General features: G+C 56.9%; 7 protein-coding genes across 7 annotated transcripts; 3 read left to right on the plus strand and 4 right to left on the minus strand.

Moving 5' to 3' along the window:
• The first annotated feature begins 1,814 nt into the window (after window positions 1-1,814).
• L226DRAFT_474883 (kinase-like protein) lies at window positions 1,815-4,506 on the plus strand. Its single transcript, XM_067676639.1, has 4 exons — window positions 1,815-2,188; window positions 2,242-2,610; window positions 2,667-4,171; window positions 4,234-4,506. The coding sequence occupies exons 1-4, from the start codon at window positions 2,118-2,120 to the stop codon at window positions 4,251-4,253; spliced, it is 1,965 nt and encodes a 654-aa protein (XP_067542220.1). The 5' UTR covers window positions 1,815-2,117; the 3' UTR covers window positions 4,254-4,506.
• Window positions 4,507-4,753: 247 nt separating this feature from the next.
• On the plus strand, window positions 4,754-8,050 carry L226DRAFT_450540 (RhoGAP-domain-containing protein; the record flags this gene model as incomplete). Its single annotated transcript, XM_067674952.1, has 14 exons — window positions 4,754-4,884; window positions 4,938-4,958; window positions 5,014-5,135; window positions 5,192-5,262; window positions 5,315-5,446; window positions 5,532-5,877; window positions 5,933-6,012; window positions 6,070-6,143; window positions 6,205-6,508; window positions 6,562-6,591; window positions 6,651-6,737; window positions 6,788-6,863; window positions 6,920-7,149; window positions 7,205-8,050. The coding sequence occupies 14 exons, from the start codon at window positions 4,754-4,756 to the stop codon at window positions 8,048-8,050; spliced, it is 2,550 nt and encodes an 849-aa protein (XP_067542221.1).
• A 3,912-nt stretch (window positions 8,051-11,962) lies between these two features.
• L226DRAFT_548867 (uncharacterized protein) lies at window positions 11,963-13,891 on the minus strand (the record flags this gene model as incomplete). Its single annotated transcript, XM_067682636.1, has 5 exons — window positions 11,963-12,417; window positions 12,468-13,245; window positions 13,356-13,664; window positions 13,724-13,810; window positions 13,876-13,891. 5 exons carry the CDS (start codon window positions 13,889-13,891, stop codon window positions 12,282-12,284), a joined length of 1,326 nt encoding a protein of 441 aa, XP_067542222.1. The 3' UTR covers window positions 11,963-12,281.
• Window positions 13,892-14,530: 639 nt separating this feature from the next.
• Window positions 14,531-16,089, minus strand: L226DRAFT_451093 (RTA1-domain-containing protein; the record flags this gene model as incomplete). The annotated part of the gene is made up of 6 exons (XM_067674996.1): window positions 14,531-14,773; window positions 14,836-15,021; window positions 15,089-15,289; window positions 15,341-15,435; window positions 15,495-15,584; window positions 15,885-16,089. 6 exons carry the CDS (start codon window positions 16,087-16,089, stop codon window positions 14,531-14,533), a joined length of 1,020 nt encoding a protein of 339 aa, XP_067542223.1.
• Window positions 16,090-16,901: 812 nt separating this feature from the next.
• Window positions 16,902-18,895, minus strand: L226DRAFT_541333 (WD40 repeat-like protein; the record flags this gene model as incomplete). Its single annotated transcript, XM_067682049.1, has 3 exons — window positions 16,902-18,033; window positions 18,450-18,666; window positions 18,724-18,895. 3 exons carry the CDS (start codon window positions 18,893-18,895, stop codon window positions 16,902-16,904), a joined length of 1,521 nt encoding a protein of 506 aa, XP_067542224.1.
• A 462-nt stretch (window positions 18,896-19,357) lies between these two features.
• On the plus strand, window positions 19,358-20,155 carry L226DRAFT_450461 (TPR-like protein; the record flags this gene model as incomplete). Its single annotated transcript, XM_067674949.1, has 2 exons — window positions 19,358-19,463; window positions 19,527-20,155. The coding sequence occupies 2 exons, from the start codon at window positions 19,358-19,360 to the stop codon at window positions 20,153-20,155; spliced, it is 735 nt and encodes a 244-aa protein (XP_067542225.1).
• A 1,440-nt stretch (window positions 20,156-21,595) lies between these two features.
• L226DRAFT_517972 (kinesin-domain-containing protein) lies at window positions 21,596-24,960 on the minus strand (the record flags this gene model as incomplete). Its single annotated transcript, XM_067678533.1, has 8 exons — window positions 21,596-22,249; window positions 22,307-22,510; window positions 22,566-22,795; window positions 22,845-23,406; window positions 23,463-23,908; window positions 23,930-24,047; window positions 24,127-24,519; window positions 24,670-24,960. 8 exons carry the CDS (start codon window positions 24,958-24,960, stop codon window positions 21,596-21,598), a joined length of 2,898 nt encoding a protein of 965 aa, XP_067542226.1.
• Window positions 24,961-25,013: the final 53 nt, after the last annotated feature.

A 25,013-nucleotide genomic window follows, 5' to 3' on the forward strand; every position in this document is an offset into this window, starting at 1 on the left:
ACTGCGCCAGACAGACGCCAGCTGCGCCTCCCCGCACACTCCAGCCTTCCCGGTCCCGTCCCGACTCGCACCCTGCGTCGGTGCGGGACAATCACGCGCTGGCCCGCGGAGAATTGTCTGGCATCTCCCCACCGCTGTTTCCGCGTTCAGATCACCTCTGCGAGTTCTGGCCAAGTCGTTCCTGCTCGTCGATGTCCCCGCTAGAGAGCCCTCGCACGATGGAGAATCCTGCACCGGCTGCATCCATACTGCATGACCAAGCACCAGTGTTCGATGCTTCCGAAGCCCTTGCACATGGGCTGGACGACCACCTGGCCGATTCCAAATTCGTTGGCTTCATCCCTTTCGCCGACCCCCCGGCGGGCTGTTCTTGCACAAGCGGAATCTCTCTTCCGTTAATCTTCCCGCTCGTCTTCGGTTCTGCCCACCGACACGCACCATCGATCGGCGGGGCTCCCAACCTCCCGACGCCCGATCTTGAAGATTATTGAGGCTGCAGAAAAATCTATTAGTATCGGGGAGCGACCGAAGAGCCACTCCTAGACATGCTTTTTGCACCTTAACCCCGCGTCTTCGACCGGAAGGACCTTGGACCCTTGGCTCTCTCATGTATTGAGCTCACAGGGGCTCACAGGCTACTTCGACTTCCATATGACTACAGGCGCGCCTCGTGGGGCCCAAAGTCGTAAACCCCGTTACTGATCTGGTAGGTCGTCTCCGATGACATGAGACCGCGAACACCAAGTGAACCCTGTCTTCTTTGCAGGCGTGTTGCATGAAGTCATATGGTGCTCACAAGACACATCACTCGTTCATTCACCATAAGTACTATAGGTTAAGCAGTTGCTCACGATGCCATTCTCATCAAGTGTCCGTCTCAGCAGCGCATCTAGTTCCTTCAGTAAAATTGTGGTTCAATTGTGCATTCCATTTACCACCTCTTCCAAGCGCATTTTCAGCGAACCATCTCCGAGATGATGGCTCCAATACTGTGCATATCGTAGCGTGTCACAGTTTGGGCGCAAGCTGCGCACAGTTGGTGCATAGCAGTGCACAACGCAGAGACTGCAATGCATATTTGAGAGCTTCTTGCTGAGAACACACGTACTTAATAATTGCCCACTACTACGAAAGGGTCGAAATGCACCCCGCACCATCGCAACCTAGATTTGACTGGATCGCAGCTTCCATAGCAGATACATATCTCGTCATGCATATGTGACGCTGCAAATGAAATCATCTTCCACTCTTACCTCGCTGACTCCTCGCTGCAATTGAGAATCAATCTCAGTCAACTGGGGCACGCCCCGACAATCGTTGCTCGCGACGTCGCTGCGAGATCACACATGGATTGTAGAAGATTAGAGTGGGGTTATCGAGAGCGACATTGTGACTAGACGTAAACCCCTCAAAGCTCGGGACGAGGATCCGAAGTCAGCCGCACAGTTACCACTTCAGTCGAGATCTGGTCAGTACTTTGGCGTTGAGTCGCAAAAGAGGCATAGTGCGTCCAAGAGAATGGGTCAGCCGCGAATCTCTGCGAAGCATCCAGAGACGAAATCACGGGCACCGTTCCGTCCACCGAGAACGGTCGACGAAGCTCACTCAGGCTGGCGGAGGCTGGCGGTGTACGCGCAGCCATGATCCTGTTCAAGTTGGCGGCGTCGACCAAGCGGGGTACTATACGAGACATCATTACAGCATGCAAGAGCATGCAACCAAATGGAGGAGACGTGCATGATGTGCGATCAGATCTAGGAGGCGCGTTCGCCATAAAAGTACCAGAAGCGCCAAGAGGCGCTCTTGCAGGCGTTGCCGACCGGCCACCATTACGCGTGTGGCCATGATCTGCGAACACAACTTGCTTGCATACCGTCACCTCTGTACCCCAACCACCCGAGCTCATGTCTGTCCCCTATTGTTGACCCCGACGACTTGGTAGCAACTCGCACACATCTATTATCTTCCGCCTCTTCAGTGTCCAGCCACCAGCCACCTCCACGATCTTGCTGCTGACTTGCATTACTCCATTCTACGCGAGAATTTTGCGCCCGTAACTACCTGGGACGCCGCCAGGACAACAGACAACACATCTCGTACCTCACAAGTGCACAACAATGACCTCCGTGGCCGACCATAAATCCAGGAAGTTCATCGGAGCAGTGGAGGACGAGTGGCAGCTTTACAGGTCCGAATCTCCTACTTCTCCATGAAAGTCCCTGTCCCTGACAGACAGGATAGCAACAACGCCTCAGATTACACGATCGGTCCTCCCATTGGCTTCGGAGCTTCCTCCATTGTCTATGCTGCAACATATCAGCCGTCTGACGGCTCACAACCTATCCCTTGCGCTCTCAAAGTCCTTGACCTTGACCGCCTCCCGCCCAGTGCTTTGCGACTGCTCCAGAATGAGACACAACTCATGTCCCTGTCCAAGCATCCCAACGTACTCCGTGTCCGTGGAACCTGGGTTGACGGACACAAACTCTATATCGCGATGCGTCTCATGAACGCCGGGAGTGTAGCTGATGTTATGCGCTACCAGTGGCAGGGCGGACTTGAGGAGGAAGTCATCCGATGTATCCTCAAGCAGGCGTTGCAAGGTCTCAAGTAAGCCCCTTACGAACCTCCCATGGCGCACTTTCTTCTCACACTTTCTGACCCAGCTACTTCCACATCAACGGGCTGATTCATCGCGACGTGAAGGCGGCTAACCTTCTCATTGACGACGATGGAACAGTCCTGTTAGGCGACCTTGGGGTAGCCGCGTTTCTATGGGACTCGGAGGGCACGACCGTGGGCCAGTCCAGCAAGTCGCGCACAGTCAACTTTGGCTCCTCCCAACCGCATAACCACCAACGGAACGGCACATCCGCGCCTCTGCAAAGGCCCACCATACTAGGCAAACGGAAGTCCTTTGTGGGTACGCCGTGCTGGATGGCGCCCGAGGTAATCAATGGGAAGCAGTATGACGCCTCCGCTGACATCTGGTCGTTCGGCATTACGGCGATTGAGCTTGCTCAGGGCCGTGCCCCGCGGTCCCGGTTGGACCCCCATAAGGTCCTGTTGATGACTGTCACAGAGGAACCTCCCAAACTCGAGCGCAACTCCGGGCCCCATCGGTACTCGAGCGCGTTTGCGGAGATTGTGGCGATGTGCCTCACCAAGAACCCATCGAAGCGGCCAACCGCAGCAGAGCTCCTCCAGACCTCGTTCTTCCGAAACGCGCGGAAACCGAGCTACCTGTGCAGCACGATCTTGCGCGGCCTTCCGCCGCTCACGCAGCGCCAGGAACGGCGCAAACAGCCTTCCATCCTAACGCACACCACTATCGATAGCTGGGATTTCTCGCCAAGCCTTCCCTCATCCCCCACGACATCTGTCTTGGGCCATGTCCGTCGCCCGAAGAGCCTTCTCCCGCCAGAGAGCGTGTTCGAGATGGAAGACGACCAAGGGGACGATGCCGATTCGTCGCATAAGCCCGCCAATGGCACTCGATCTGATGGCGACGACGACGAGGGTGACCATGCTGGTATTGATGGACACAGTCGCGCAGAGGCGTACGTCGTCCGGATCCGAGAGCGACACCGGGATCACCATGGACGCCTGCACCTCCACAGTCGCTCCAGCTCCTACCACTCGCACCACTCGCACCACTCGCACTCCCATTCACACCACCACTCGCGACACTGTTCGCATGAGGAGCCTCGCTCGACGGTGCACTCGATTCAAGAGGTCATCGGCCAGGAGGTGCAGAGCGATGAGTCCTCCGATACTGATCGCGACCAGGAGAGGGAAGCAGGGGCGCAGGGGATTCCCGTCGCCGTTTCACCGACGAGAACGGAACACGCTACGCTGGCTGTTCCATCCGGCGCTGCCAGGCTTGCTCCGTCGACATCGCCCTGCTCCTCATCTCACTCGTCGACGTCAATGACGTCCTCCACGAGTTCGCCCGTGACTCCTTCGACGCCGCCGCTGGCGTTGTCCATGAGCTCAGGCAAATCGCAGCGCGGAAAGCTGTGGAGGAAACTTGCAGGCAAGGCCGACACGGATACGGAGAAAGAGAAGGAGAGGGAGACAAGTCCTCGCAAGAGATCGTTTGGGGCCGTCTTGGGCCGCACAGCGCATATGAGCGCTGACCTCGTCCGGACTGCGAGCCGGACGATGTCCTGTGAGTGCCTTCTTGCTGTGCCTTGGTTTGCAATGGGACCTGTGCTGACTGCGTTTGGGCAGCTTCTAAGCAGACGCGGTGACGTTGACGTCATTTCTTGTATTCTTGTACGCTCGAGGACAGTGCTGAACCTACCATTCGTCATGTCATTGTGAGGTGGTATGATATGTGGCATGGACGCTTCGCCGATTGAGTGTGTTAGTGTATCAGTGTACTATTTGCCAGTGTATTCTTAGTAGCGTATTCCTAGTCTGGTTTCTGCGCATTTGGCGCAGCTGCTGCGCTCACGTCTTCAATTCCACGAGAGTTGTCTCCTCTCTCGCTCCATCCAGGTCACACGAGAGTACGGGTGCAGTCCAGCGCCATGGGGTACCCTGTATCTGTAGCCACGCTCGTTCTCTCGTCCACTGAGGAGGCACGGAGCGCGTTTGCATGTGACGTATCTCCACGTGCAGGTTGATCTCCGCATAGGCGCCCATTAGGCAGGTCCGAAATGTGTGTTGCAGCTCGGCTTGGCTCCTTAAGCTCTCCTTCTCTGCCGCGCATACACTTACTCTCCCCTCCTGCCTCCCACATACCATCATGTCCTCCGCTACGGAGGCCGCCTCAGCTGCGAAGGCTCCGACCGTTGACGCAGCGCACAACGCGACAGCCCTCTTCGACTCGCATATGAAGGTTCTGGGCGAATCGTACCTGGCCTTCTTCCAGGAAAGGTACGCGTTCCCAAGCTTGTGTGTATTGCGCTGGGCTCTGATAGTTCGTGCAGAAAGAGAATTGAGGAGCACTAGTGAGTGACTACCGATCGAGCATGGTGGCGGCATGCTGAATACGATGCAATCTAGTGTCGCATCGCTGCTCAAGCTTCACCGGAAGTCCAAGAGCATCGACACCTACATGGATGATCGAATGGAGTTGAATACGACCAGAGTTGCGTGGAATGAGATTACGGACAATGTCGAGCGAGGTGCGTACCCTTCCGTGTTTCGCTCGCTGCAACTCACCCATATTCGTTGAGTTCAGAGGCCGTTACCCACACGGCGTTCGTGGAAAGCCTCAGCACACACGTTATCGACCCGCTCTCCAACTTCAAAGTACGTGCTTCCCCTCTGTATCTCAGACCACCTTTGAGACGACTGTGCGTAGGAGGAGCAAGACCGGATCCGCAAACGGATTCGAGATGATGTGAAGAACGCAATCACTGCTCATGCAGAGTATGCGGAGAATGTCCTCCCTCGCCTGAAGAGGACATATATCAAGAAGTGTCAGGAGGTCGAGGTGCGTCCCGCTCGCGGCTCCTCTGCCCGTAGTGGTACTCTGGCTCGGCTCACCTTCCCCGCTCCTCTGCGCTCGTGCGGTTCAGGAATATAAGTCCGCAGCAGCGTCTGCAATTGCCCCGATCTCGCCGACCTCTCCTCAAGATCCGCATACTGCAGTTCCTCTTTCTAAACCTCTGTCGCAGCTCGCGAATGGAGCACGGCCAGTCGTTACCGGACCGCAGCCTCTGCGTCCGCTCGACCGCCGCCCATCCCAGGGCGGACACAGAAACCGATCACCCTCGGCGTCGGCGACGTCCACCGCCCTCCAAGACCTGGCGCATCAAGGAAAAAGGCAACTGAATCAACTAATGACCTTCTTGGACCGGGATGGAACACGTTCCGATAATGCACTCCGTCAAGTCCGCGCTAAACGCGAGGCCGACGAAGCAGGTTGGTCCATTCCTCCCGCTTTATCTGCCTTGAGGCTGATGTTTCGGGGATGCAGATAAAGAGTACAGGAAGGGCGTTCATTGGCTTGAAACCCTCCGCCTGCGCAGGGTCAAGAGCATTGAATCCGGCTTCAAGGTGAGAGGCTGTCCTCCGCGCGCGCGATACATGCAACATCCTGAGCGCGTCCTCTAGTCACTTGAATCCTTCGTGCGAGAATCATCGGACCTGTTGAGGAAGGTCCTCGAGGTTTACACGGATAGTTTGACGTGGGTCTGGTTTCTCCCGGCGGCACGCCGATCTAAGGTTCTGCGACTCACGCGTCGACAGTGCGGCGGCAGCTACGCAAGGTCAGCTTTGCGAACACGGTCGACGGATGGTTGAGAAGATCTCGCCCACTCGGGACAGCGCTGCCATAGCGGCGAATATTCCCCGCTTGCTCGCAGCGACGACGCCGAAGCCGATCTATTACTATAACTATAACGTCGGCGAGTGCAAGGATCTGATCTTTGGCGTCAGTCTGGTGGATTACGCCACCGCTCGAGGCTTGCAGGAGGGCGAAATTCCGAAGATAGTGCGGATTTGCATTGAAGATATTGACCGGCGAGGCTTGGATGCAGAGGGCATCTACCGGGTAGGTCGGCTTCATCTTCGTATATATCTTCGCAGCTTGACCGGAGAGAACAGGTTTCCGGACGGCATGCAGCTGTTCAGGAGGTTCGTACACTTTACCACAACTCATTCGTAGCTTGACCGATCTAACCGGACCCTTGCAGCTTCAACACAAGATTGAACGTAATGAGGCCGCATTCTCGTTCAACCCCGCTGTAGACGATGTCTACAGTGTCGCATCCTTCTTGAAGGTTCGCATAACTTACTTTGTGCATACATGCTTGCTCATAGCACATCATAGATGTATCTGCGCGAGCTACCGGAGCCAGTGTTCAAATTCCCACTCCAGGATCGGATACAGCACACTGAGGGCATAGGTACGCGTTATTCTAGTGCAGCCCATATGGGGTTTTAGTCTCATTGAATGATCCAGACGAACATATTGCGAACAACTTTGCTCTGCTTCGTTCCAAGATTCGTCGGTTGCCCCCCATCCATCAGGCAACGTTGAAGGCTTTGGTCGAGCATCTCGCGAGGATCGCCGCACACTCTGACAAGAACAAGATGGATCCTAAGAACCTTGCAATCGTGTTCGGGTCGGTTATCTTTGGCGAAGACGAGATTCCCAAGGGTGGCGACTTGCTGACCATGCAGGCCTGGAAGGTGGGAACAAGCATTCCTTGTTCAATACACATCGTGGTACTGATCCTTCCTGCAGGATTCATTGATGGAAGACCTCATCACCAATGCTGGGGTTCTCTTCCAGCAGAGCGGCAGCGGATCCCCGCCACTTCCAGCGGCACCTCTGAACGAGCCAGTACCACCAGTCACTTACGGATCTACGCATACGAAGGTGACCAGTATGCCTCCCCCACCCGTGCCTACCTCGCCGCGTAAACATCATCATCAGAAATCCTCTACATTCTCGACACCTCGCTCCTCCTTTGATGCCCCGAGGCCGTCTTTCCAGTCCCAGACCCCCCAAGACTTCACTCCTCAGCTGCCCCCACGTCCCACGAATAGCATCCATCCCTCGTTACGCGCCGGCCCACATGCAGGCTCTCCCGCGCGACAAGCTCCGGGCGTGCGTGCAGGGCAATTCTTCGACGACCAGGTCCGCGTACAACCGCCAGGGTCCGCGTCGTCCCACGAGGGCAACACGAATGGCAGCTCCGTCTCATTACCGCCGCCACTCCCTCCGCGCCTTGACGAGGAACCATCCATGTCCTCGGCGTCGGGCACGTCCGCACTCACATTGAGTACTGCCCCCAGCTCGGCTACAGTAGCGGAGTCCCATTCACGAGAACCATCATCCAAGCGGTCGTCACGCCAGATACCCACTCTGCAGGATTTGCAGGACAAGTTCGGCGACGGCAGCCAGCCCGACCTATTCTCACCTCCGTCATCCGCTCGGGGGCGGTCGCACGACTCGGGCATGGAGATGTCGTCGACAGCGGCGGCCGCTGCGTTCGCATCGGCGACACCCTCGCCCACCTCTTCACATTCCGGACGTTCGAGCCCCAGCAAGAAGTCTACAGGGCACGGGCGCAAGCCGTCCGACTGATCTGTTCATTCTCTCAGCTTGGACATTTCACGCTTCACATGCCATGTTTCGCGTCTTGCATTTGTTTCATCGCTATCGCTGACGACTAACGAGCCGAGATGATATTTGACGACCGGATGACCGATTGGGTGGCAGTATTCATCTTCATCGTGGCGTTCGGGACTGTAGCTTTACCACCATCACTGTGCAACTTGTTTTCTCTTCTCTTTTCGTTCTTGTGCGCCCGCACCACCGTGACAATGGATTCCCACTGGGTAGTTTGATGGCCGTTGGTTTGCGTACATATGTGTCTGTTTTATGATACCATTGTAATCGGCTTGTCTTACTCGTACCTCCCATACCGTACTTATGCATGTTGTATGAATCTACGACGTACTTGTTTGGCTAGTATCTGCTGCGCGGTAGGCATGCGCTGGTTTCTTCATTAGTGACATAGTGGTACAGAATACGAACTGTGCGATGTACGACATAAATAATGCCAACGACGACCCAAAGTACGATGTAGGATGTGCGAATACATCATCGTGCTATGCAAGAAGCGTGCAGAGATGAGTGGGCTAAGATAAGTGTAAAGAGATGGGAGTGTACGGGTGAGACTGCAGGAGGTCCTTCAAGCTTGCTATAGCATGTCTCCCCAATACTCGAGCTCTTCGTCGATGTCATCTGGCGGAAGATAAGGGAGCGGAGGCATCTTTGGCATGTGCTCTGCCATCCACTCTAGCACTCGAGGATGTGCCCGGACCCTGGGGCCGCAATCAGACTACGCGTATCAAGACATGGAGATGGGCGAAGACACGTACTTGGAGGATTCGAAGTTGATGACTTGCAACGTCTCCATACGGGTCGCCCGTGACAATGCAACATAGGCTGCATGAAGATTTGAGGACACCAAACCAACCCGATGATGGCTTGAGGCCCATGACGCACCTTGCCCCTTCTCGAAGATCCTGCTCAGGTCGACCCGGACGCGCTCGAGGGTCTGACCCTGCGACTTGTGGATACTCAACGCCCATGCCAGGATCAGCGGTACCTACGGTACGCCACACGCACAATCGGCCGTCCAGCTCATTTGAGAAACGAGAAGAATTCGGGCCCAACATAAGCACGCACCTGCTCGCGAACAGCTTCGATCCTCGCGTCGGCGTTGATGACCTCGAACGACAGGGGCACACAAAGCATGAGCGGTCCCGAGTGGAACTGCACGCACGGCCATACGGTGTTGAGCGCGAGGATCGACTTGAGTTTAGCCTCGCGCTGCTCGGCCTGTGCCTTGTCCTGCGCGGTATCCTGCTCTTCTCTCGGGCCGTTCGCACCTGCGGGACTGTCTGCTCCTGCTCCAGCGCCATCCTTCTTCTGCTCGTCCGCGCCGAGGGCCTTGCGCAGGCCCTGCTGATTGTCCGGGATCGCGATCTGAGCACCCATGGCTACTGCATCTCGAGGCCTGTAGAAGCCGACTACACGCCCGAGCGAGCCGTTGACCAACAGACCCTGGATGATATTCTGCGTGCGCGGAGTGCGGGAGAGACGATGAGACGACGTGCGTAGCGATGGAAGCGGGCCCCTCCCACCTTGATCAACATCACCTGTGCACCGATCTTCAATGGAAGAAGCTTCGGTGCAATCACGTCCTTCAGAGCACGTTCGACGCGTTCAGGGTGGTATTCCCGCCCATTTTCGTCTCGACCGGGAGCATCGAGAGCAGGATACCTCCTGGGCTCACCAGGGATTGCCTTGAGGCGTCTGGTGTTTGCACTTTCGACCTCATCCCTTGTAGGATACCTTGAAATGAGGAAGCGTGAGTTCCACACGCTCTTGAATAGAGAGATATGGCCTCACAGCTCGGTCGGCTCGATACCGTCGTCATACTTGACCTCACGTGAGAGCTGCCGGAAGGAAAGAGCAGTCTCTGCGTCGAGATTGCCGAAGCGCATCGCATTCAGCATGTCGACAAACTCTGCGTGAGAGAGACGGCATTAGCACTAGGCCAAAAGACGTAGCTTGGATGAGCGTACTTTGGTCCTTCTGCCTGAAGACTTTCCTCAACACGACGGGTGCACCGACACAGCGCTTCCATGACTCCGAGTCGAAAGCAAAGCAAGCTGGGATTGATGCACCCGTCGCGCTCTTGTCCGGCACCGGTGGAAGCTGGCAGAAATCTCCAGAAAGCACAAGCTTGATGAACAATAGTCAGTATTGTGTGCCGAACGTCCATGAGTGGCACGGCACATACCTGTATGCCACCAAAAGGCAACTCGTTCTTCCTCAACTTACGGGCAACATACTCCTGCACCCGCGCGTTAATTCCCAGAGCGGACAGCGCGACTTCGGTACGATGACACTCACCAGCTTGTCAAACAACTTCCCGTCAATCATGGAGACTGCAGCATGGACCCCTCAACACGCGCCCACGTGCACCAAACCAGAAGAAACCACGCACTCTCGTCAATGATCAACGTCCTGCACTGCCTCCACCTCTCGAGGACCTTATTCTTCCTCGTCTCCGCCGGGTCCGTCTTCAAGAACTCCTCCTCCTCCCCCGTCAGCACCTCCCCCCGCGCCTTCTTCGCCCACAGCTCCTTGCGCCGCTTCACGTCCGCCTTGTACGCCTTCGCCGTGAACCCCAGAATCTTGCCGACCAGCCCGTCCTTGTCGTCCTTGCCCAGCCCGATGCCCGCCCACGAGTGCAGCGTGCACCCGCCGATGTTCACGGACGCGATCCCCGTCGACGCCGTCACCCCCAGGTACTTGCTCGGCCGCCCGCCGCAGTGCTTGATGATCTCGCGCAGGAGCACAGACTTGCCTGTGCCCGCGGACCCGGTGAAGAACACGCTCTCTTTGTTCTTGACCTTTGCAAGCACGAACAGCTGGTCCGGCGACAGCTGGATATCGTGCACAGGGCCCGTGGTGAGCATGCCTGCAGGCGCGGTTGGGGCAAAAGTATCGTCTATGCCGCCCCCTGCTGCGTTCGCGCCTCTTGGCTCTTGTTTATGTTTAGGCTCTTGCTTGACAACGGCTGGCGGTGCTGAAGCAGGCGTTATTTGCCTTGAAGGCCCTGCTACTGGTTGCCGTTGCTGCTGCTGCTGTTGGGGCACACGCGACGGAGAGCGTGACGCGCCCCAGTCAGGCGGAGGTCCGTCCAAGATCTCAATATCCGAATCTTCATCATAGTACGAGGACTGTTCGCGACTGGACGGCGGTCCAGGGAGGATCTCAATATCCGAGTCATTGTCCACATCCATAGCGTCATCCGCCGCGCGTGGAACCTGCTGAGCAGCAACGTAGGCAGCGGGTCCAGCGCTGCCTGGTTGTGCTGGTGGATTGTGCTGCTGTACGGGCTGGTTGCCATTTGGGTCTGTGGTTAGGGGGCAATGAGTCCTCAGTGTGTCTCGCATAAAGGGTGTTGAGTGCGAGACGTACACTGATATGGGGGAGGCGCATCTACAGCGGTTGCATCCGCTATGCCTTGTAACCACGCTTGCGCTCCCTCTAGCCCTAGGAAGCTCTTGTAGAGCACATTCGGCACGCGCGTAACCTAGAGATAGTCAGGTCAGATAGGAAACCACTCATCGCACCCTCGCCCACTACACTTACATTCGCCTTTGTCTAGCGTGGCAGGTAGCGTTGAGCTCCGTGTTAGACAAATTCGAGCCGAAGCTGCGGTAGGCGCACCTCTTCCCAAGTTAGATAGATTTGCGTGCCCTGTCTACCATTGTGGACGGCGTAATACTTCTGCTTTTGCTTGGCCATCTCACACCAGGGAAAGCGTCAGCGGGAAGCGATATATAGCGACCACGGCGAGCGGGGTGGCAGACGATGATTGCGGTCAAGAAGCAAGCAGCACAAAAGCCACGCGGTGCGCCGGTACAAATCGAGCGCCGTAACGCGTCGCGCATTGTCATCACGTGTTCGAGTCGCGTCACTCGGGTTGAGATAAAGAGTGGTCATAAAGAGGTCGTAAACAAGAACAGACAGGCTGCTCTATGTAGGTAGTTTTCTATGTGTACAACCGTCTCCTCGATCCAGTATACCCAACTGCCAGTCCCCCAACCAGAGTCTACTAGGTATAGCGATAGAGCGAGACGTAGCGACGTGTATGCAGACCTTCCAGGGATAATGATACTGCGAACAGAATGTGACGAGGAAGACAACAACACAGGGAAAGAGGTACAACAACCTGCACAGTATATACACACCGTGCGCCCACAAAGTCCCTAGTTCCGAAGACGGACGGTTACCGCCAGAATAGCAACCAACTGCTGAGTAGAATACCGAGGAGGACGAAGATAGCACGGACTACGATCACGACCACCAGTGCCTTGCGCACAGCTGCGTAGAAGGTCGTGAGTGCGGAGCCGGTCCAGTTTATCCTGTTCCAAAGTTAGTGACCGAGCAGAACCATCAATCAATTCTGTCTCACCTCCTGTCGTTCGTTCCCCCTGCACGCATGCTGGCCTCCCATCCGCGAATGACGGCACGATACCGCTTGCCAAACACCCAGATCCAAAAGTTCACGTCCGGATATCCGAAGCGGGGAAAAACGCTGGCCAGGCTCGGTGCCAACACAGGTACCCGAAGAAGCTCGGCTTCTGCATCTGGAGGCAATAACATCGCACCCGCACCTCCCCGTCGGGCCTCCGGTGGAGCCATATTCATCAACAAGTCGAGGGTCATACCAAGCGAGAGTCCCCACAGCTTGAGAGTCTCGTCAGGTGCATACCGTGACCGCTGCCGTTTCATCGACGGAGGGACAGAACCAGCCGTCTCGAGCTGTGCCCGCTTCACATCCATGGTCTTCTCGTCGGGGGTATCGGAGGTGAAAGACATGGGAGACGAGGGGATAAGGATAGCGGGGAACTTCATGCTGCCAACCAGGAGGCGCACGAGTAGTCGAAGCACGGTCGAATGCCGTGGAGCCAATCTTGACGACGCGTCAACAGACACAGACGACCAACGGGGGCCATCGCCTACTGGCCGGGGTAAGAGCGCAGTCAGGGGCACCCAGTGGAGTGTGGTGCCAGGTGACGGGTCGACAGACGTAGTTCGTGGCGTCAACTGGAGGAACACGAATGGCGAGAGAATCATCAGAAGGCGCTTGCCCAAGGACGTCGTAATTTCGCGGTCATCGAGCTGGCCGATGGGCGTGTACGAAGACTCGGCCAAATCCAAACCAATCTCTTCCCATGTCTGCCGCATGGCTAGAAAGCGAGACCGTCAGTGCTGAACAATTGAATGATGAACGAAGGAGAAGCCACTTGATGGCCGCGCGACCGAGGCGCGTCGAGACAGACGGTAGGTGGACACTTACCGGTGTAGAGACCGCCTTCGTCCCCCTCATCCGACTTTCCCCCGGGGAACGCGACGTGAGCCTCACGCGTATTCGGTCCAGTCCCGCTCATGCGACCACCGTCCGTGCCCACTTCGGGCTTGTCCCGACGAAGGAAGAGAATTTCTGGCCGCGCACCGGGGGCATTGACCCAATCCAGCTGGAAGAACTCTGATAACGATGGTGCGGGAGTATTTGCGGGAGAAGAGGGCTCGGCGGGTGGTTTCGGGAAGACATAATTGGGCGGAGGGGAGACGCGAATAATAATTGCGACAGCAGCGCGACGGGGTTCTGTATACGGGACGTCAACACTGTACACGACGCAAGAACTCACAAGAAGGCGGACATACGTGTAGCAGGAGATGCGATAATGCGCGGTGGGGTCGAGCGGATGCGATGGAGGGCACGAGACAGCAGAGGCACGACTGTACTCGGCTCTGCGGGCGACGTGTCAGTGATGCTGCGTGGCTCGTGCACGACGTGGAGCACGACGAGGACGGACCTTTGTTGGCTGCCATGGTGGTGTGGGGAAAGAGAGGGCTGGAGGCGTACGTTCCCCACACGGAGAGTATGTAGGTGTTCCCGGGCGAGGCTTCCCGGCGTCCGGCGTTCAATTGGGACGCTGTCCCAAACGCTATTTTCGCGTGCATTTCGTTGGGGATGTGACGTCGCGCGTGCCCCTAACCCCAGCTTCTGTTCCCCAAACTTCCTCGGATGGCAACTCCCGCCAACTTTCCGTGCTCCTGGGCAGCCACAGGCAGCCACAATCTCCACAACCAATGCGGGGCAGCTTGGACGGCGCACCAATCTGCGGGACCGCATTAACTCTGTGACACGTCGACGGGACAGCGGTAGCTCCGCCGACGCCGTCGCGACGACGCACGGAAGAGATCGTGACGGATGCTTATTTCCGAAAAGAACAACATCGCACCGCGGGTCATTTCACCACACGCCGCCGTGTTCTCGTCAACGTCGGGCTCGTCTCGACATGCCTCGAATGCCAGGGGAATACGTGAATCCAACTAACTAGAAGAACATACGCTAGCGGTACAGGGATATAACTAACCACGGTCCATCCGAAAAGGGCATAACAAAGGGGTAGGTATAGTATAGTGGATATCGATGAGGAGCTCACTGACACGGAGTGTACTCCAATATCACGTCTTCGCTTCTTCGCTTCCGCTGCTAGGCCTCTCTTCCGCCACGGGCGGAGTGTCGATGTGATCCACGTTCGCGAGCTTGTCGATAAAGGGGATCATCCGCCCGGGCCAAAACGGCGTGTACACCACAACCGCAATGAAGAGCGGGAGCGAGTCCAGGCCGTAAAAGTACCCTTCCGTCGTCGCAAGGTGTCCCCGGTACCCCTGGGACAGCTCGATGACACGGTATACGCAACGGATCTGTGACAGGTCTCCAGTAAGCTGCCGACCGCGTGAGCGTAGACGGAGGTGCTGGTACTTACGAGGATACCGACGGAACTGATGAGAAGGACGTAGGAGAGCGCACGCCAGTCGCGGTGCCACGGCTTCTCACGATCCATGGCCCAGGTGTGCGGCTCCATTGTCTTCACCCGGTACAAGAATCGCAGCGCGACGAGCACAAAGAAGGCAAATGACGCAAGCTGCAGCGCGAGTCCAGCCAAGAAGATCTAGCATGCTCCCACACAGATCAGCACCACCTAACAGCCGATAACGTAGCACGAAGAGACGACATACATGCTCGCCCGTCTTCGAGAGCTTCTGGTTGTGAGAGATGGACAGTAGCGCACCCGCTGCCTGGACGAGGAATGTTGTGACGTCCGAGATGACGAAGACGACTGTGATGCGCTGGGGGCGGATGAGGAGGTGCTTGTTGGACTTGATGTATCGCGCGAGCCGGCCCATGAGCATATACTCAGAGGCGATGAACGCGCATGGCTGAAACGGCAGATCAGGACCGCAACGACGACATATAGCCAGGACACTTACGGAGAGCACAATGAAGAGGTAGTATGCAATGTACTTCCCTTCACTATCGGGGTCGACGTGCAGACCGAACCGCACCCCAAAACCAACAGCCCATGCTGCACGCGCATAACCCCAGATGAGCAATCGCACCAATGAACACAAGCATAATACGCACTGAACTCTCCGATGAGCATCGACAACATACACCGCCCACCATACCTCCATAACAGGATGGTCTGCGCCAAAGCAGTAGCCAGGACTAGCGCTGCACATAATCGCCGTCAGTAAACCACCCATACAGGCAAAGTCAATTAGAGCGCGTCGTGTCAGCCGTTGGCGGGTTCGCCTCCATTCAAAACGCAGCCCACGATGCCATAACACCGCAGTTGGCCCGCCGCGCTTCCATGTTCCCATCCACGCATCTCCGCACCCTGGCTCCCCGAAGCACGCTTCCGCACGAGAAAGGAAAGCGTAGTAATCGTCGCCAGTCGCCAAACGCGGAGGTGGCACAGCCAAAGCAAGGACGGGCCCGGAAGAACAGAACAAACGGACAGGGGACACGCACATATCGCGATCGCGCTGAGGGTGTTGTTCGAGATGTATCGCAGCGGGTTGAACGGGTCATCCTTTGGGTCGGTGAACGTCCACGGCACGGGCGTGTACGCCGCCTCCGCCGACGCAGCGCACGCCGCGAGCACGGTGAGCACCGCACAGAGCCAGGACGTCGTTCGCGCGGGGCTTGGCACGCGGCTTGTCCGCGAGTGTGGCATGTCTCAGATCTTGGACTTGGGATTTGCAGCGATCGACTAGAGCTTGACAGGGCCTAGAAAACGGAGAGAAAATGGGAGGGACGACGCTAGCGCTAGGGGCTACCTACAGGTACAGGAGGCTGAGGTGGGGGGAGGGGGCGGAACACAAAGGAGCGGGGTAGGGGGAGCCAGATTGGGGCTGGCACTGGTGGAGATATGTGTTGCGTGCATGCTGGGATGCGCTTGGCTGCAGGTCCTATGCCGGCGGTAAGTGGCAGCACTCGCTGAGCCGCTGCTGATCAAGACGGCCATGGGCTGCCCATCGACCAACCATCGACGGTCCGTATCGTTCGGCGTCCGAGTCGGCGCAACGGCTCTAGGCACAGACTGTTCAGTACTACTTCCGGAGGAACGCTCTCGCTTTGTGGTTAGGCGCGTAAGTATTTGTTGGAGGATCGTGACCAACAAGCAGCCTAGTCGAGCAACCTGCGAGTTGCGTGGCACGAGCCTGGGATTCGGATGAGCCGTCGCTCGCTTCGAGCGACGAAGAGCTCAGGACGAGCTTCGACGCCGCGAAGAGTGCGAATTGCCGTGACAAGGCACGCTGGCAACTGAGCAAATCCCGGCAACTTCGGGCAAAGCTGTGTCGCTGTGTCGTCAGCATGTTCGCCCAATTCACCCGTGTGCACGTGGCATCCAGAGGCAGAAAGCCACAAGTAGCAGACTGCGATGGCAAAGCAGGTCGCGTTGGCAGACTATAAGAGAGCAGTACAAACAACAACGGTCAAGCAGAGTAAGGAAACAAAAACGCCTGCATAATCGAGGCTCGCCTTTTACGCCGCCGCGCCCCAGATCCTGACCTCCCTCCCCGTAACGCCCCAGATCTCCTTGCTCTGCGCCCCAAACACCACGTCCGACACCTCCCCACCCTCCTCGAACCGCACGAGCTCCTCCCAGCTCTTGTTCGCGAACACGCGCAGGCCCTCGTTGCCCGCAACCGCGAGGAGGTTCGCGCTGTAGTCGTACGCGACCTTGTTGACCTTGAACGCGTCCCCGAGCGGAAGCGACTTCGAGATCTTCATCTTCCGCAGATCCCACACCGCGACCGACGAGAGCGAGTCGGGTGCCGCGAGATGATAGCCGTTTTCGGAGAACGAGAACGTGTTGACCGTGAACGGCGTCCCGCTGCTCGGAGTCAGTGCCGCGGCAAGCTGCGACGGCACACGGAGATCGTATACACGGATGCTGCCGCCTGGCGTACCAACGCCAAGGAGGACGCCGTCTGGATGTACGGCAAGGGAGGTGAACGGGTCGTCGAACTCTGGCGCGCGGTACACTTGCGAGAAGGAGTTCAGGTCATGGATGGACCACGTCCGGTCCGCAGAGCTGAGGGCCATGAGAGTTGAGGTGGGGTGGACGACGAGACCGGTGAGCTCGCCTTTGTGGGTCCGGATGGTCGCCTTGGGGATGTACTCGCCGGATGCCTCGTCGTGTGCCCATGCCTTCGCAATCTTGTCGGCGCTGGCAGACAGGATGAGCGTGGAGTCGCCCTCCCGTTCGCGCAGTGCGACGTGCGTGACCTTCTTTGTGTGGCCCTTGAGCGACGCGAGCACCTTGTCGGTGTCGCGGTCATACAGCTGGACGACCTTGTCGTTGCCGCCAGTGAGGAATTGGGAGGGGTGTACGGAAGACACGGCCAAAGACGTGATGCCAGCAGGGGAGGGGGAGTGCAGAGTTGGAACGGTGTGCTTGGCGGTGTAGCTTTTCACGTCCTCTGGAGTAGCATATCCTTCGGGAGCCTTGCGCTTCTTGCGCGTGGCAGAGAGTTTCTGGTGGGTCTCGTCAATCTGTTTGAGTACTTCACCGGGCAAGCCTCCGGCCTCCTGATCCGCATCTCCCATCTCTACATCTCCACCTGCAGCTGGTACGTCGACGTTCATCGTAGCAGCAACGCTGCTCAAAGCCCTGTTATGCGATAGTCAGACAAGAAGTTCATTACAGCGACTAAGGGAAGAGGAGCTCAAGAACATGTTCCCGAGATGCTCAGATGGGCTCGATGGGCAAACAAGTGAGCATATCTGAGTGGATGCGTCCGGACGGAGGCCAGGAGGTGTACCTGAACCGTACGACCCGAACTCATTGCGCTTCCAGTTATGAATAGCTGTTCTGCGTAAATTCTGACCCACTCTGATAGCCAACTAAACCGTCGCTCTCACGGATGAGAAGGAGGTTCAGGCCCCGGCTTAACGACTCGGCTTGGGCTTGTCCAAGCCTCAAGCTGAGCCGTCAAGCCATCAAAAACCCTCTATAAAGCCCGTTCCATCTCAAACGACTCGGGTTTGCGATTTCTAGGTGCGTGGACGACAAGGTAGGCGACTTACTCCCGGGCCGCGTCACGTTCCTTGATGAGACGCGCTACTACGCGTTGTGCCGCGTCTTGCGCGTAGAGGGCATAGCTGAGCTCCTGGCGAAGAGAATTGTACTGTTGCCTGAGCGCGAACGTCTCGAGCATAGTCGCGTCCCACTCATTTTGAAGCGTCTGGAGGAGAGCAGGGATCGAGCTCGCGCTGGGTGGCCGTGGCGGGGCCGTTTTAGGGTCTTTACACGTACAAGTTAGCACAAAAAGATAACACGGCACGAAACTGGGAGACGCACTAGCTTTTACAGAAACGAGATCTGCCTCCTCTAACTTGTCTCCGGTGATAGGGTCTGTGCCATTCTCCGTGATGTACTTGAGAATGAGCCTGCGCTCGTAAACATGGCCCGACTTCGACGAAACAACAGGGTCCTGGGGCGGTTCGCCAGAAATTGAGCAGAAGAAAGACATGTTGCGTGCGATGAGGTGGAGGTGGAGGAGGACACCGCCGACGTCGAGGGCAAGATGAACTACTGAAGCGCCGACGTCGAGGGCACACAGGAAATCCGTCATCGTTTGACTATTCAGGAAATAATCATGAAATGGTAAGTGAAATGTTAAGCTCTATCATTCGCCGAAATTTCCGGCGACTGCGCCTCTCTAGGCTAAGAAAAGGTTGCGAGAATATTTCCTAAGGCTGAAAAGGTTCAAACGTATGATTGAGCAAAGTATCTGAAAGTTTGATTCTTTCCTCCAAATTACTTACCATTTCTCGCGTGCGGAAAGGATACGTTCTTTGCAGTGGCAAGATGAACTACTGAAGCGCCGGGCGCATGCCACCACTTTACTTGGGCGTCTCCCCATGGGCCGCTTGCAGTGCGGCGGCGCGCGTCGCGAATATTCTGAGCTTCAGGTTTTCTGCACGTTACCACCATGTCCAACAAGCAAAGACTAGTCCTTTCGATCATCGAGTTCCTCAACCAGTCCATCAAGGACGGCACCATCAAGGAGGATGACCGGGAGAGCTTGGAGGTAGCCAGTGCGTCCCGCGCTCGCGTCTTCAGACTCGGTATTCGCGCAGATCTGACTATCCCTCGCACAGTCCAATGTATAGGTGAAGCCTTCGACGTCGATCCGAACGACCAGGCGCAAGTCGACCGCCTCTCTGTGAAGCCCGCCAACCTTCTCTCGATCTTCGATGTCTTCCTGAAGACGAAGGACAAGCTCGCATCCCCCTCTGGCTCTGCAGCAGCCGCATCGACATCCGCGCCTGCCGCCCCCTCTGCCGCGGACAAGGCAGCAGCAGAGAAGCTCAAGGCCACCGGGAACGCACATATGTCGGCCAAGAAGTACGACGAGGCAATCAGGTCTTACACACAGGCGATCGCTCTCGATCCCACCAACGCGGTCTACTACTCCAACCGTGCCGCCGCATACTCTAGCAAGGGCGAGCACAGCTCTGCAGTTTTGGACGCGGAGAAGGCTATCGAAGCCGACCAGTCGTTCGTCAAGGCGTATCATCGGCTAGGGTGCGTAGTTCCTTCATGCTCTACAGTAGAAGATCTCGGTCGCCCGTGTTCCATACGCAGCAAAACGACGTATTCAAATCACATACGCAGTAGCCTCGGAAATAGACGGCATAGGCTCTGCTTAGGTTACTCAGGAAGGAGGGGCTTCTGTGTGCCTATGCCGCCTTCTGGTTTGCAATTATTCAGTAGCTGCGTAACATAAGAGAGCGTACCTACCCCCGAGCCAATCACGATCGTCATGAAGATGATCCTTGAGTTCGGCGGGTAAAGGTGATGATGAGAAGACAGTCAGGTAGAACACCGATGAGCGCGTTGTATGGGCAATGAGCCAGGGCGGGGGTGAGCCCGCTTGGGTGCGCTACCGTATACCATACCCATGATATCATGAGCTTCAGCGCGTACTGACAACGTCTTGCAGACACGCACACTACTCCCTTGGTGACTTCAAGGCAGCAGCAGAAGCGTTCCGCCGCGGCCTCAACGTCGACCCCTCCAACGCCTCGCTGAAGACTGGCCTCTCGAACGCAGAGGCCCGCATCGTCCCCGAGGAGAACTTTGACGATATGCCCCCGCTCGAGCCTACGCCAACCCGCGGTGGTGCCGGCTCTAATGCAGGTGCCGCCGCAGGCGCGGGCGCGGGTGGTCTGGCAGGCATGGCCGACATGCTCCGCAACATGGGCATGGGCGGCGACGCGGGTGGTGCGGGTGGTGCGGGCGGCGGAGGCATGCCCGACCTGGCGGGGCTCTTGAACAACCCAGCGATGATGGCTGCCGCGCAACAGATGATGCAGAACGGCGGTCTGGAGCGGCTCATGCAGAACCCTGCTCTTGCTAACATGGTGCGTCTGATACATGTTGGTGTGAAGAGAACAGGTGGTTAACATTTCGCAGATGAACCGTATGCAGTCGGGTGGCGGGATGCCATCCATGGCAGAGCTCATGTCCGATCCTACCATGCGGGACTTGTGAGTGTTCGCGCTCCGTTTCTCGAGTCGCGATAGTCCATCTGATCGACTCTCTACAGGGCGAACCAGTTTGGCGGAGGTCAGTGAGGTGGAGGTTGCAACCTTCATTGTGGCATTTAGAGCTTGCTGTATCTTCGGGTCTTCTTGATAGCAGTCTCGCTTTCTGTGTTGTAGGAATATATTCTTCCGACTTGCACTGCGACAGATTCAGTTGGCGAGCAAACGCAGACAAAGGGTGAGACTGTCTGTACAGGATAGGACCTCAAGACCTCATGATGCATTGCGGACATGCACCACCTCACTGATAACTCAGCGCTCAGCGACCGCGGTGGTGCCGTGCCACGTATTGCGAGCCTTCACCGGTCACCGTCGAAGATGGCGTTGTACTTCTATCTTAAGAACTGTCGGAGATCACGTTCAGCTCGTGTATGATATACAAGAACCAGCGTATCCAACGATCAGATCGTGTCCACTAGCATATCGAACCTCGAAGGAATGTGAGTACATAGTAGAATTCAATCATCGGTGTCCTCGAGTACTGCGGCGAAGCTTCATCCCGCCGCTAGTCTCCTGGTCCTCGAGGTCCACTGGAGACATCATCTTGTTCTTGCCCAGGTTCCTGAATGCATATGACTCAGTCCATGTTGCGAAGGAGTCCGGGTGGAGAGCGGGAAGACTCACCGTTTCTTCTTCTTGCCAGGGTCCACCTCACCCTTTCCAGGCACGTACTCCATGCCGGGACCCATAGCCTTCTCGCGCGCCTTCTTGTTCGGGATGATGACTGTCGAGTCCTCAGGGTCAATCTCGTCGCCCAGAGAGAGCTCGTCCAACTCCTGCTCTAGCTCAGCCACCGTCTTTGACGCTTTCCCCGTTGGCTTGCGCCCCTGCTGCATCTGTCCTTGCGTACGTTTGGCCTGCGCCATGACGAGCGGCTTGCTTGGGGCAACCACGAGTTTTGCGGGGGCCTTGCCTTTGCCTTTCGCACGCGCAGGAGTGGTCTCTGACGCTTCCGACTCCGTCCAGTCCTCGATTGACTCCTCAGAATCAGACGCGGACTCTGACTCGGTCGGCTCGTCTAATATCCCGTCTGTCTCCACGTCGTCATCGTCGTTGTCATCGGGGCTGGCAGTCTCGATCTCGTCTTCTGTCTCAGTCTCGGTTTCTTGGTCGGACACAACCGCGTTGGAGAGCTTGGCGTTTGGTCGGATGGTAGACTGGCGTTTGGGCGCGGCCTTGCCCTTGCCTGCAAGGGGTGAAGGGGTACGACTCCGCGCGTCAGACGTTGAGTGAACGTAGGCGTCCGAGTCGTTGCTCTCGTAGTCCCCGTCGCGCTATGTACGGATAGGCAGATCAGTCTCGCGATCAGCAATCGAGCACGCAGCACTTACACCTGCAACGGATGACTCCGCCTCATCATACTCGCCCTCGCCAACATCGCTCATTCTCAGTTGGCCTATAGCGTCGGACTCGACCGAGTCCGCTATCGAATCCGAGTAACCGCCTTCCGAGCGTGGTACAGCAACTTTGCTTAGCACGCGCGACCGTTGGATCATATCAAGCTTAGCGTCCAACTTCTCCTCGTTGTGTTCCATCTGCACACAGTGAAGGTTACTAGACCGTAAACGCACATATGCGAGCAAGACTCACCACCCGCATGAGTCGCCGTGTAAACATGTCCTCCATGCTACGCATACGTTCTTCCATCTCGACCATAACCTCCTCGCGGGTCTCGGCCTCAATGAGAGCACAGCGGAGATGTGCGTCGTAGAGCTGCATACGTAGCTCCTCGACCTCGTCGAAGAGGGCGTTGACCAGGGGATTGATCGGCTCATCGTCCTCAACGCTCGTCTCCTCGCCGTCGTCAAGCTCTTCATCCTCTATACCCTTGTCAGCGAACTGAATGGGACCAGACACGGTGTTTCTTACCTTCGAGCACTTCGAGGTGGGCCTCGCTCGCTTTCTTGCCCGGACCGCTCAAGGAGATGGTGACCTTCCTCCGATGCGATGAGCTTGGCCGGATCCCGTTCGCTTTGAGCTTGGTCGGCGAGGGCGGGATCCGTGATACAGCTGCCGCAGGGTTTGTGCACACTTCTCTGGCCAGGGCCGCGAACTTCATGACATGTACGTTCTCGTCAAAGCCTGTGTCGTATGGGTTCACGTTGACGATCATGACCGCGCGCCCGTCACCGACGAAGTAGTCCACGAGAACCTCGGTGAGCTTGCTGTGGCGAAAGGGCACCAAAGCGAGGCCACGCTTCACGTCGCGCGTGTCAAACTGCGTGCCAGCCTTCACACCCTGTTGTAGACTACGAGCGAGGGCGTGTTGGTTCGCCCGGAGCGTCTCCATGCATTGGCCAAGCACCATAAGCGACTTGTTGATGTTACCGGCTTCGCGAAGGCGTTCGCCCGAGGCGTGCGTGTGTTTCGTGCGTTCCGATCCGGCAAGGTCGACGACTGTCAGACGTGCTGTCTGAATGCATGCTGGGTCCTGTGTGGATACTGGTCAGCATCATCGCTAGGACGTGAAATCAGCATAGGACGCACATTCCGCTCACCCCGGTGCACACGCAAAACTTTGATGGTGACAAGGGCATGACTTCGGCTACTCTGGCTGTTCGCGAGAGTGCCAAAGACTCGACGATGTAGTTGACCGACGCGGAGCAGCTCCTTAGCCTCTGCGGCACTCCTGACCTGCACCTGCCGAAGGCCCGCGATATACTTGCCCGCGCTGGCAGCGTCCCCGTCAGCATCACTCGCGGGAGACGGCTTCACCGTTAGTGCCTTGCGAGTGAGCAATGGAGGAGGAGCCTTGTTGGAAGGAACGGGCATATTCAAGAAGTTCGACGTCGAGCGGGGGATGCCAGATGGGGTCTGGACTGCGCTGGATGCGCCAGCCTCGAGAGCACCAAAGAGGTCGTATACCTTTTCGTTGTATACCTCAGCATACGACAGCCAGATGGTGTATTCATAGTTACGGTCGAGTTTCAGTACTGTGGGGTCAGTGTCCGTACCAAACGTCGATGCTGAGGAAAGGTCATCTTCGAGGACATCAGCGAGTGCGGGAGAGCTGTTCTTGCTGGGAAGGCGGATCGTAGTCGGCTCGTTTGACTCGGCAGCAAGCTCGATGCCCTGTAGACGGACTGGTCTATACTAAACCATCGACATGTGAGATAGGCCTCCGAGCGGAATTACAGCATCTTATACTTACTTTGGGGTCTCCATGTAGTCCTTCAATGCTATTGAAGATCACGTCTAGCGTCCTTGGCATGATTCCTGCGCTCCCGGCCTCACTTCCCCCCTGAATCGTGTGAGTCTTCCCAGAGTTGGTAACACCGTAGGCAAAGAGCAAGCCATTTCTCCCTTCGAGGACATCACGGACAAGAGGCAGAGTCGTCTTGCTGAAAAATTCGGACTGCGTCGTGTCGGGTGGGAAAACATGCGAGAAAGTGTAGATAGAAGATGGACTGATCGTTGACATGCGGGAGTGAGCGGAGGACGAGGATGGGTCAGTCATTCGGACGGATGAATCTGTGAGCGGCTCAAGGTATGGTTCGTATGTAGCCTCTGCATCGTCCAGACAAGGCCGTATCCGTAGAAATGCCTATAGAGCGGTTTAGCAACATATTACAGATGATGAGTGAAGAATCAGAGTGGCCACTCTTCTACGAACGAGAGGCACCCAACCAGCATGCACTCAGGATCTATCCTGCATGCAGGGGCCAGACGAGGGAACAAAGCTTAAACTACACACCTTTATGGGCTCTTTGTCTGTGTCGGGAGGGAGTTCGATTGAGCTAGCTGTATTCGTGACGGCAGCGAGCTTGGGGGCCACATTCCGGCTGGATGGCTTTATCTCCGGAGAGTTGTTTCTATTTACGAGGGGTTTCCGTGCGATAGTCTTCTTGGAGGAGGCTGCTGTAGAAGACGAGGCCGTTGTTTTCGAGACCGCACGCGTGGTCCGCGTGGGGGCAGGGGGATCGGCCGCTTGAGTGGCTGCCTTTGTGCGGGTCGACGAGCGAGTGGTCTTCGGTCTGCTTGCCATAGTGTCGTCGATAGTCCTGACCAGTCGTCAAGCAGAGATCTTAAAGGTGTTCG

Source organism: Lentinus tigrinus, assembly GCF_003813185.1.
Source record: "Lentinus tigrinus ALCF2SS1-7 unplaced genomic scaffold L226scaffold_1, whole genome shotgun sequence".
Taxonomy (NCBI): domain Eukaryota; kingdom Fungi; phylum Basidiomycota; class Agaricomycetes; order Polyporales; family Polyporaceae; genus Lentinus; species Lentinus tigrinus.

Coding starts and splice junctions, on each gene's coding strand:
- L226DRAFT_474883 (XM_067676639.1), top strand. CDS start 2,118: ATGACCTCCGTGGCCGACCATAAATCCAGGAAGTTCATCGGAGCAGTG. Junction 2,189..2,241: donor GACGAGTGGCAGCTTTACAG/GTCCGAATCTCC, acceptor CAGACAGGATAG/CAACAACGCCTCAGATTACA. Junction 2,611..2,666: donor CAGGCGTTGCAAGGTCTCAA/GTAAGCCCCTTA, acceptor TTTCTGACCCAG/CTACTTCCACATCAACGGGC.